General features: G+C 39.6%; 1 protein-coding gene across 1 annotated transcript; it reads left to right on the top strand.

Annotated features, from left to right (window-relative positions):
* Positions 1-2,605: 2,605 nt before the first annotated feature.
* ESM1 (endothelial cell specific molecule 1) lies at positions 2,606-11,618 on the top strand. Its single transcript, XM_045565642.1, has 3 exons — positions 2,606-3,331; positions 6,365-6,517; positions 10,075-11,618. The coding sequence occupies exons 1-3, from the start codon at positions 2,893-2,895 to the stop codon at positions 10,173-10,175; spliced, it is 693 nt and encodes a 230-aa protein (XP_045421598.1). The 5' UTR covers positions 2,606-2,892; the 3' UTR covers positions 10,176-11,618.
* The last annotated feature ends 862 nt before the right edge of the window (positions 11,619-12,480 follow it).

The following is a 12,480-nucleotide window of genomic DNA, read 5'->3' as shown; positions in this document are numbered from 1 at the left end:
TGATTGCTGGGAAGAAAACTAAACTTTAAAAAGTTGAGGTTTTTGCATATGTGACTGTGTTTCAATAGGGTGTTTTGGGCCTTTGACATCTTTGATGAGTGTCCTCAAATCAGTTAACTGTCAACTGCTGTTAACTAACCCTTGTGCGGTTAAGTTACAGGGCCTTGACTCATGGGTATCTAACACTAAACTCAGGTTAACCAAAGTCCTGTTTTTAGACTCAGGAAAAGACAACAATCAAAATAAACTACTTTCATGAAATAAAGGACCAGGCCTGTATCCAGAGACATTAAGACTCATTTAATAATTTTGCTTCTATCTAAATTAATATAAATTTGTTACTAGCTACTTTAAATGTTTAGCTACCTATAAAATTCCTTTTCCTGTCATTATCAGAACTACCTAGTTGGGAACATCTGTGTAGGATTAAACCTGTTTCTCATGAGCCCCCATAGGTTGGCACAGAGCTAGCTTCCTCCTGCGAGCCCACGGAGGACCTCAGGTACCTGTTCAACAGGCTGCCTCCCTAAGACAACAAAAAAGCTAAGTAACACCCTCATTCAAATGACTAATATGAATGTGTTTGCTCTTCTTTTTTTAATTCTTGTTATTATTTTCCTAATAATCCACTACTTGTTGTTATTTTGCTTGCTTCCTGGTACCTGGAATCAAGTCACTTGCATAGTTATTAACCAAACTTGCCTTTTGCCTTAAATGTTCACCATGTTTAAATTATACTCCCTCCTCCCCCTGGAAAAGACCTTTTCTGTCCATCTTGGATATAGGAGAATAACCGTGTTGCATTTTGGCTGAACAGTGAGTGTAAGTGCTGTTGCAAACACATCTTGTTGCATCTACATTAATGTTTCAGGGAGGTAGAGCAAAGGACAAACGTTTTCCTTCAATAGGCTATATGGCTGCATAACATCAATAACCCCACTGCCCAGACCATCTGGGATTCTATTAAGGGATGTTTGCCTAGTATTATTTGGTTCCTTCCCTTCTTAGTGTCCTTATAAACTATCTTTCTTCTTTCAACCTTTGGACCATGTTAAAATTTGTGTCTTCCAGATTATAGTAATTGCAATTCAAGTTGATGCTAGCACAAGGCTTCCAACCCATCTCACCAGCCAATCCAGGACATGGAAACATCCTGCCACTGGGCCCCTTAGACCAGGTTTCCAGAGATTTTTTACTCCTCCAATGCTAGGCAGGGTCTATGTCCATAAGATCAACAAGAAGAAGCTACAGAAGACAGACCTTGTCCTTCTATAACCCCTTATGATGAAGGGCGACTATTATCTCTGAGGGGGGAATTAGACAGGCAACTGGCAGGTACTGCTTTAGGTACTGCTTCCGGCATTGCTTTGGACCTTGTTGCAGCATTACCTGAGTCAGGAAGTCTCAAAACAAAGTTTCAAATTACCCTGATCAATATAGGATGGAGGCAGGGCAAGTTCCAACCCGTTAGAACCAAGATGGTGGAGAAATAGAGGGTGTCACCCTGATTCCAGAAAAACACTGCCCCTGCCATGAATATTCCTCTCCTTGTTTAGCCTATAATTAAGCCATTGATTAACCAGAAAGGCAACAGGACCCAGGGGGCTGGTTCTCTTCTGCGGAGAGAATTTGTTTCTGCTCTGTCTAAGGAATAGACTTTCTATAGCTTCTGAATAAATCTCACTTTCACTTTACACTGTCGGGTCGCTCCTGAATTCTTTCTTGCTGGAAGCCAAGGACCCACTTGGACTTTAAGCAGCACCCAGCATTGGGAGTCACTTTCCTGTGTCAGTAGGGGTGAGAACTCACCCCTCTGCTCTTTCACTTTGCTCTCTCTGTCCCACAAACCTCACCTAAGGAGGCCCTGGCCCAGTTAGTATTTTAAGATGGCTATTCTGCTCTCCCCATGGGATGTAGGTCCTGTGACCCCCCACAGCACGGAGACCTTGTTTCCCGATGGATAATGTTTCCCGTCCCTGTGCCTTGCTTCTCTGAGGCCGTGTTCTGATTTCCCCACTGGCTCGTTTGTTTCCCTGGGCTGGCTGCCTTGTTTGGCGGTGCTGAGCGAGGGCTCTGATAGATGCCAGGAGGTGAGGGGAAGGGCTCTGAACGGACTTGATCATTGGACAAGCAGACTCAGTGATGGATGAGCCTCTCCCCAGGGAGTTTTGGGTCAGAAGTCCAACTGATACATTTTTCTGGAATTGAGTCACCCAGAAACAGTGCCATAAAGATCTTACCTCTTTTGTGGGTTTTTGTATCGATTTGAAAGAAATTCTCAGAGGCAATTCCACATCTTACTGGAAGCACAGCTATATCACGATAGACTTAGATATATGTGACATGAATTCCTCTAGAAATAACATTTGGGGAGGGGGTGGGAGGAAGGAAGAGAGGGTCTTAAAAAATCCCTATCAAAATATTTTCTTTCTTCTAAGTATTGAAAAGGCACAATATAACCCTTTCTTCTTCCAAATGATCTCATGGCTATTTATTGAGGGGAAATACCAAATGTTTATTATTTTTTTTTGAAGAAGCTTCTTGGGTCCTGATGATTCATGTCGATATCATTTTCCTCCTGACTACAGAGGCTCTGAGACAAGCTACACCCCAAGTGATACAGCAGTGTCAGAACAATTCCTGTCCTGAAGGAGGCCGTGCGACCTGCTTTATTCCTCCTTCGCAGACGTCCTTGAGCCCTTGAGACGGATGTGAGTGAGTTTTTCAGTCCTCATGCAAAACAACCATCTAAACATAACAGATGACATCAGCTTGGGCTTTTCAATTCCTGGATGGCAGCAGCATGTTAATCCAGCCTTCATCCTGGATTTCATAAACTAAAACAAGAGAGCCTGGCAGGAGGACAGCGCTGCTGCTGGGTTGAGGAAATTGATGACGGGGAAGCATGCAGGCGACCCAGTGTATAAAACTCATAAACGTGTAGGCAGAGGCTCAGCTACCGGTTTGGACGGCTGCTTCTCACCAGCAGAGACCACGACGTGGGAGCCGAGCCGGGGCCGGGCGGGAAACATGAAGAGCCTCTTGCTGCTGACCACGCTCCTTGTCCCTGCGCACCTGGCGGCGGCCCGGAGCACCAAGTATGCGGTGGATTGCCCTGAGCACTGTGACCGCGCCGAGTGCAAAAGCAGCCTGCGCTGTAAGAGGACAGTGCTGGACGACTGTGGCTGCTGCCGGGTGTGCGCCGCAGGGCTGGGAGAAACCTGCTACCGCACCGTCTCGGGCATGGATGGTGTGAAGTGTGGCCCGGGGCTGAGGTGTCAGTTTTACAGTGAGGAGGATGATTTTGGTGACGAATTTGGTATCTGCAAAGGTAAAGAGTGACTCCTTGCTTCTCCCCGCCCAGGGCACGCTGAGAGCTTTCAGCCAGCTTGGGAGGGGAGGTGGCTTTGCTCCTCAAGGCCAGGAGGGAAAAGGCAGGTAGGTGGGTTCTTGACAAGGGCCCACACAGGTGTTGTCATAGGTACAGAGAGAGGGACAACTCTGCAGATAGCAACTGGAACCAGCGTGCAGGGAGGCACGGGGAGAAATGCAGCATTTCACTCATGTTCAGAAAGAAAGTTGCAGTGGAAGATTGTGTTGCCTTCTTTTCTGGAAAACTTTAGAAACTTGACAAGTAGTCTGTTATGGATGGCTTAGGTGCTCTCTTCTCTGCAAGGCAGTGATTACAGAGGTCTCCACTAGATAACCTCTTGGAATGGTTTCTAGACCCTGGATTTAGTGATTCTTTGATCAGCCTCAAAGTCAATTATTTCTTACGAACACTAATGCACTTTATGGAATAGGGTGGGCTTAAGTCATCTAATAAAATAATTCACATTCTTAAAAGAGGGTCCCTTGAAGTATGAAACAAACCTCATTCGACTTTATAAAAGTTTTGCTCATCCAGAAAAGTAGCAGCTGGTGTAAGACAAGCAAAAATAACAGTAAAGAAAAATAAAAATTGGATGTCTGAAAAGAATGATGTTGGTCATCTTGTAGATTTAAAAACTTCATCAAGTTGAAATTATAGCTAAATAATGTAGTTAAGTATTAGTAAAATTTATTTTAAACTTTGTGACTGTAGTTTAAAATGCTTAACATTTTAAAAATGTTTAGAATCAAAAGAATGGTGATTTAAAAATATTTTATATATAGATACCTCATGATCTCATCATTAAGAGCTAATATTAAGATGCAACACATGCTATAATGGCATTCATCAGTTTTATAATACAAAGAAGGTTTCAAAATCATAAAAAGCACTTGGAATTTCTAAATGATTCTTACATTTTCTGTATTTAATACAAGTGAATAATAATTACCAAGGATTGAGCTGATTAATTCTTCTAGCTTTTAGGTAAATAATTTATAAATTAATCATCTTTTAATCTGTAAAACATATGAAAGATTAGAAAATAAATTCTTGAACTATTAGGAGAATTTTATTTCTTGCTTAGTTGATGTTTATAAGTAATAAGAGGTAGAATATTAAGAAAACATTTTCTCTGGTGAACACTTATACCTATATTTCTTTCAACTGAATAGGATCTGTATTTTCTGTAAATTGCTGGGCTTATCAGCCAAGAAAACAGTATGTCACATAAGGAAATTAGGGAGGAAGTGGTTAATACAATCATACCTATAATATAGCAAGTATATGCAGTGGATTGCTTTTTCTCTTGGCATAAAAGTGCCTTTGTAAATGTGATTGTAAATGTGTAATTACATATGGGTGAAGAAGCTGGGAGCCATCTGGAGTCTTTAGCACTCTAGTAGCCGACTGCATGATCAAGGTACATATTATTGAGAGATATTTTTAAAAAGATAATTAGGATTGCTCTTTTTGGCATCTTTCAGATTGCTGATGAGTCTAGTTTCAAACGTTTTTCTCTCTGCTGGAAATAATGAGACTGTGTGAGCCTTAGCAACTCAAGATGGAGATATTATATTTTGCTATAGTCAAAAATCTCTCCTTCAGCTTTTTAAAAGAACACTGTATACTTCAGCTGCACATCCAGATGTTTTCTAAATATTCAGATGTTTCTCATTGTGTTGCACAGACAATAATCAGCCAGCCGAGACACATTTTATAAACACTTACTGTATACCCAGCACTGTTCAATACATCAGGGGATATAATTAAAGTGTCGCTGGGAAGTTGGCTACAGTTTTAGTTTTCAGTGTCACTGCAGAGACAGTCAAATCCCAATCCTGTGTGCTTTTCTGCTAGAGGCTTTTTCGAGATCCTTTTTGTGGACTCTTCTTCCCGGCAGAGAGGACAGTGTTCAAAACCAGGCTCTTCTGTAATCTGAAGGATACTGAAAAGAGAAATCTTAAATCTCTTTTAAAAATACATCTTATTAATGACCTAGATCATTCAGTGGAATATGAGAATGCTAAAGACTCAGATGTCTCACCACTTGTTTCTTTACCTGTATGTGACTGTACATTTATAAGGATATTTTCGTGCCAAGAGAATAAATATTCTCTATCTATTCTGCTGGCTTTTAAAGACTGGTTAATCTATTTTGAGATGCTGTTTATATCATAAAACCCAAGCATTTTAAATACATGACTTTGCCCTCTTATGTCAATATAGTTAGTGTCTTTTAGCCTAAGTATAAAACATAGAAGCTCTAAAGCTTCTAGTTCTTGGTAGGTGTACAAACCCTCAGGATGCGTAAACCCTCAGGTTTCTTGTTCATTTAGCATCTTGCATCTGAGCTTTGCAGAGGATTTTACTAGTGAACCCTCTTAACAACTGGGGGCGTTGGCAAGATCAGTTGTACTGCCGTTTTGACAGATGAGGAGCTTGATGAGAGTTGGAGCAGGTTGAGGATTGATTGCTTCATGGTGAGCTGGGATAACAGATCTCTCAGCCGTGGTTAGTTTGAAACATTTTCCTATATATTTAAAACAGTAAATTGTGAATACAGTGGATTCAAAGATGGCATCACATCTTTTAAACTCTTTGAGGAGCAGATGCACATGCCTGTCCAATATCCCACAGTCACTGAGCTGTTATGGAGGTGGCTTGCGAGAACCTGTCTGTCGGTATCTATGCAGAAAATAAACAGAAAGAAGACTGCTCCAAGGAGACTGGCTATGTGTAGCTGTCTTCAACTAAACTTTACATCATGAGGCTAAGCTCGAGGCATCCGTTATCTGGTCTCAATGTGTGACTTCATATTTACTACTCAAAGTTGCCACTTTCAGAGCCCGAGTTTCTGAGGATTGGGTTTCATTTTACAGTCAAGATTCATGAGGTTGGTTCAAATACTAAGGTTGTGCACAGAGGGGTTGTTAGGCTGGACACATATGCACAGCTAGCAGCTCCCTCTTCAAACCCTGTCTTTGTCCTCAGACTGCCCATACGGCACCTTTGGGATGGAATGCAGAGAGACCTGCAACTGCCAGTCCGGCATCTGCGACAGGGGCACGGGAAAATGTCTGAAATTCCCTTTCTTCCAATATTCAGTAGCCAAGTCTTCCAAAGGGAGATTTGTTTCTCACACAGGTAAGAATTGATTCCAGTATAAACATTGAAAGAATTGTCTCATTTTCAGTTTGAATCACTTAAAAAAAATCAATGAGTAGAATAAAATGTTGATTGCAATGATTTTGTTTCCTTTATCTTACTCAGGAGCAAGGTGGGTGGTAGCTGAGTTTGATGCTGTGGCTGTTTTCTGAAAAGATTCAATTAATAATTTTGAGGATTATATATAATTTCTCATAAAGTTTACCTAGTTTATATATATAGAAGATAAGTATGATTGATTGCCAAAAAATCTATCATAAAAAATAACTGAGATATACAAAGTTCTTTAAATTCTTCAGTGATCTGTTTTATATATTTACTAGACAAAACTATTCCTCTCCAAATTTCACATAGAAAAGCACTGTGAGGAATTTACTGGAGAAGCTTTGAGAGCCAAGATAGAAAATATAGAATGTTTCTTTTTCTTTAACCAGATGGAAGCATTTAAATGGAATAATTCCAAGCATATGTTTTTATGGATTTAGGAGAGTATTGGTGATTGAGATTTGGGAAATGAATGAAATTGTAGTAATACTCGCATGCTGCTTGTCAGTCCATGGAATGCACAACCTATGAGATGGTGCTATGCACAGGTTTGCTTCTGAAATGACTAATACAGTACAGCACCATTAAATTGAAAGTATCACATTTAAAACAACATGTATCACTAAAGCTTATGCCTCCATTACACAGAATAGTGGCTATAATTAATGATAATGTATTATATATCTCAAAATTGCTCAAAGAGTAAATTTTAAATGTTTTTACCATGAAAATATGTGAGGTGATGGATATGTTAGTTTGGTTTAATCCTACCGCAGTAGAAACATATATCAAAACACCATGTTGTACCCCAAATTTATACACTTGTTGTCAATTAAAAATGAAATAAAAAATTAAAAAGACAAACAAACGAAAACCCAACATGTCACCACAGCAACTGTTAGTATCAACAAACTATACATTTTTTCCTCTCAGACATAAATAGTTAATAATCCAAATCCATTTTATTTAGTTTTTGTTTCTGGTCTTTTGTACTTCAAATTAATTGGTGAACTATTTGGTAAATGTGCTTATTTTTCCATCTTTACCTCCTTCTTACATGTGGGTGCAACTAAGTGTATTAAAACGAAGGAGAAACATATTTGATCTGGAAATTGAGACATTATTAACATTCTACCTACTATGATTTCTCCCTATAGTCCTTTAAAAGCAAAAGATGGGGTTTTTTTTTTTTTTTTTTGAGATAGAGTCTGGCTCTGTTGCCCAGGCTAGAGTGAGTGCTGTGGTGTCAGCCTAGCTCACAGCAACCTCAGACTCCTGGGCTCAAGCAATCCTCCTGGCTCAGCCTCCCGAGTAGCTGGGACTACAGGCATGTGCCACCATGCCCGGCTAATTTTTCTATTTATATTTTTAGCTGTCCATATAATTTCTTTCTATTTTTAGTAGAGACGGGGTCTCGCTCTTGCTCAGGCTGGTCTCCAACTCCTGACCTCGAGCGATCCACCCGCCTCGGCCTCCCAGAGTGTTAGGATTACAGGCGTGAGCCACTGCGCCCAGCCAAGATTGGGTTTTAAGACCTAAATTTTTTTATTGAAGTGAAATTCATATAACATAAAATTAACCATTTTCAGATGAACAATTCTGTGGCATTTAGTACATTCTCCATGTTGTGTTTCCACCACCTCTATCTAGTTCCAGAACATTTTCATCAGCCCCAAATAAAACCCCAATATCCCTTAAGCAGTTACCCCTATTCCTCACGTCCCCCTGTCCCCTGGCAGCTACGAATCTGGCTTCTGAGACCTAGAAATGTTTTGGATGGTTAGATTGCTTTCAGTACAGGTTTGAGAGCTATTGTCTCAGTACAGCGAGGCTCCCTCAAACACTTGCAGCTTCTTTTGTCTTATTTTGCTTTCTTGAAATCACAGGCTAAAAAGCACTTTGAAAGAACAACTTTTGCATTCCTCTTCACTCAGTTAAGTTTGTACTGAAACCTTTTGCATCAAGACAGAATTGAATCTGCTGTGCACCTTTGTTGATGTTTGAGATGGAGTGTCAAGCCAAGGAGGCCATGAGAGCTCCTTTGGAGTAGTCAGTCTTCCAGGAACGCTTCTCAGCGTCTCACCTGCATCCCTCCTGCTGCACACACAGCGGTGTGGCTTCTTGGCCTCTCCTCCACAGGACTGTGTGCAGTCTCTCTCCCTCAGGCCTGTCACCCTCTCTCATTTGCTTGCAGATTATGTCGACGACTATATAGATGCCTTGGAAACAGAGATATTGCTGGGTGGACATTACATTATAGGTTACACAAAAATATTTCCATATTGGAATTACGTATTGAGATTCTTATCAGAGATTTTTGAAAAAAGCAGTTGGTTTTCTCCCTATTCTGACCAAGGGTATTTCTTTTCATCAGCTAAAGGTGTAGCACAAGATGAGTATTAGTGTAATCTTGGTAAACCTTAGGATCAGGGTGGAGAGAAGAATATCCAAAGGACTTCTTGGAAAGGCTGCACAGGGCTCCAGCTCAGTGTGCATCGTCTACATGAGACTTGCACTTGAGTTTACAGGAGGCGGCCTGGGGCCTCAGTCCTGCCACAGGCTTTGCATCACCTCTGTGCAAACCTATTTAGGCCCAGCCTTTGATAGCAGGTTAATGGCTGCATGGCCCACTAGCACAGAAACCCCCAAGGTCTTCTCTGTACCCTGATTTTGTGGGGTTATCCTTTCTACCTTTCCGCCTGCTGGCTGCAGTACTTTTGGCAAGTATGTTCCTGTCCTCCTGTGTTCCACTTGTTCTGTTTTTTGTTTTGTTTTGTTTTGTTCTCTGTTAGTGAGCTTTCCAGGTTGGGAATTCACAAGTAACTTTTTTTTTGAGTGGTGGTTGTAGGGTGTAGGATCTGGAATATTTCATGGATTTATATACATTTGTCTGCCGGGCTGCACTAATCTTCTGATAGAATTTCATTTCAAAATGTGCAATGGCAAAGCAAGCACTCCTCACTACGCTTAGTAGCAGAACTTTTCATTTTAGAATGTTCTAAATATTACAACTCTTCTTGTACATAGAATGAGAATGATCAAAGTTCTACCCTTTGGTCTGCCTTCTGCCTTCTGGAGTCATAACAAAAATTAATCTCTCTTCTTATAGCATTTGCTCATTCCATAGTATTTATTAAGTGCCTGCTATGTGCCAGGCACTGTTGTAAGTGCTGGGGATATAGCAGTGAACAAAATAAGGTCCCTGCCTTCATGGAACTGGAATTCCAGTAGTGGAGTGAGATAATACAGGAAAAAAAAGAAAAATGCATGTATAAGATAGTGTCAGGTGATGATAGGTATATGAAGAGAAATAATTCAAGTGATGCTGTCGTAGACGGAGGTGCTAATTGATATATAGCGAATACAGTTAGCATAGAATCTTGAATCTATTGAAGATTTCATTGTAAACTCTATGTAAAATGAAAACAAAACTGTGCTTGATCTTTGAGTTACAGACATTTGGACATGATTTGCATTCCTTCTAATTTCAGAGCATGACATAGCATCCGGAGACGGCAACGCCGTGAGAGAAGAAATTGTGAAAGAGAATGCAGCCAGGTCTCCCGTAAGGAAATGGTTAAATCCACGCTGATCCGAAGAGAAGGCTCTATTTTAGTGATTGTTCAACACACAGCCAGCATTTTAGAAACTGTCTAGATCATAGCATATGGACATGTAATTTTCGGAGACCAAGTGTGATTCATGTTGGATCCAGGAAAAAAAAAAGTGTAGCTACTTACAATCTGTAAAGTGCATATGACTGAACATTTTTAGATATTTGTTAAATATTTGTATGCATATAGATCTGTTAAATGTGTGTGTATAGTAACACTGAAGAACTAAAAATGCAATTTGATAATCTTACATGGAGACAGTTCAGCCAAAGAGAAAACTAATCAAAGCTGAAGACCACAGTGGGCCCACGGGTTCTTGGATGTACATTAATGTTGGGATAGCAGGGGCGGAGGAAGAGTTCAGAGCAGGAGAAGGTGGGGACGGGGTGGGGGTGGGGAGTATAATATTTAGCTCTTCCTTGTGGTAGCTTCAGTAGAATTTAACTGTGCTTTTTCTTTTTTCACTTTTGGAAGAGTCCAAACAAAACAGTCAGAAAACCCCTGAAGGAAGTGAGCTGTTTGAAGCTTGTGGGAGTTAGAACAACAGCCTTGAATGGAGGTTAACTGCAAAGGGCTGCTGACGCAGTTCCCAGGTTCCCTGTATCTGAAGGAGGGTTCTGGGACAGAGGGCAAACGTCACTTCCATCAACGGTTTTAAAGAATGCCACCTCAGAGACAGAGCTAGGAAGTGTTTTGCCCACTGGGGGTTTGTGTGTGTATAAAGGTAAATATTTATATATTTTTGTAAACCAATGTTAGTACAAGTCCTCCTCCATAGCCATATTTATCATCCTATTGAGGAAATGAACCTAATATCATTTGTTTAAAATGGTTAGGATAAAGGTGTGACTCTATAAGGTTTTCAGACATCTGAGGCATGGAAAATGTATTATTAATAATTATAATACTATTAACAGTAATAAGCATAAGAGCAACCTAGAAAAATGTAGTCACGCTGGATATATAAAATGTCAAAAAATGAGCAACAGAGAATTTATTTAGAAGTGAGTGCTATGACTTAAATGAATTTTAAATTTAAAGTAGAAAATAACTTTTTAGGAAGTTGGGAAAAGAGTCAGCTTTTAGCAGGAAACATGTCAACGTTAAAATATAGTTTATTTTCATATTTTTTTCTTGTAAGCTTAGTTAATTAGTGGAATTAGGCATACGTTTGGGGTGATCTTGGCATAAACAGGACTGTTGTACTAGATCTTGTTAGGAAATATTTGCAGAAGTATTTTATTTGGAGTAAAGAACTTATTTAATAATTATTTCACTATTTACCTATATTTTATTCTTGGAGTTTGCCAACAGAGTTGTGAATGTGTGTGGGAAGATCTTTGAATGTAAGCTAAATAAACTGTTAGGTTTTATTTTAAATGGACATGTTTATTATTGTTCAATAAAAAAAGGACAAGATACAGCTGCTCCAAGTTGATTTATGATTTTGTTAAATTGGTAAAAGCTATTTTAATGATTCAGTCAATAAACAAGAGCTCTCCATATTAAATGATATGTTCTTCAACTGAATTTTCTGCTACAGATGAACCTTTTCTGTCAAAATGCTATTTACTTCTTTGCCTCACATTTTTGGTCTATTCGTTCTTTAGAGCTTCCTAAAAGTGGGTCCCTATGTATTAACTCATTCTGCAGAGACAAAGCAACAACAAAAGATAAACACTTCTGTTGGTGTCGTGAGTGAGTTGTAGGGCTAAGGCTTGAACTGACCATTTCTACGTGGCTACAGGAATGGCTCTTCGCATGGCATCGAGACACTAACTTAGAGCATATTTTGTTCTTTGTTTTGTTTTTTATTCCTGGATTTTAACTTCTTTGAAGGTAGAAATTTCGCCATTAAACAGTTACTGAGTGTTACTACACGCTGTTCTCAGTTCTGTGAGGAAACCACAAATAATTAAATTTCAGTCAGTTGTTAGCTGATTGACTAAAGGTTACAGATCTAAAAATGTCAACCTATTTTCAGTTTTACCAGATTAGGTTTCTCATTCATGCTCCCACTCATAATTAATAGCAATATTTTCATGTATTTCCCAATACATTTGAAAGTGGTTGCTTTTTAGAAAACACAGCCGAAGACAAACTTTTCAGTACCTAGGAAAGAATAATCTATAGCTTTGAAGCTTAAGAGTGTCATATCCAAGGACAGCATATGTTCACTCAGCCTTATGGGCAAATTCTGAAAACATTTTAGTTGAATTGATAAAATGCTAAAAAATTCATGTTTGTATAAGGAAAAACATCCAGTTTGCCTGACTTAATCTT

The sequence above is a fragment of the Lemur catta genome, chromosome 12 (assembly GCF_020740605.2).
Source record: "Lemur catta isolate mLemCat1 chromosome 12, mLemCat1.pri, whole genome shotgun sequence".
Classification (NCBI taxonomy): domain Eukaryota; kingdom Metazoa; phylum Chordata; class Mammalia; order Primates; family Lemuridae; genus Lemur; species Lemur catta.
The sequence above is the reverse complement of the archived record's forward strand: the minus strand, read 5'-3'. Positions and strand labels throughout refer to the sequence as shown.

Coding starts and splice junctions, on each gene's coding strand:
- ESM1 (XM_045565642.1), top strand. CDS start 2,893: ATGACGGGGAAGCATGCAGGCGACCCAGTGTATAAAACTCATAAACGT. Junction 3,332..6,364: donor CGAATTTGGTATCTGCAAAG/GTAAAGAGTGAC, acceptor CTTTGTCCTCAG/ACTGCCCATACGGCACCTTT. Junction 6,518..10,074: donor GAGATTTGTTTCTCACACAG/GTAAGAATTGAT, acceptor TTCTAATTTCAG/AGCATGACATAGCATCCGGA.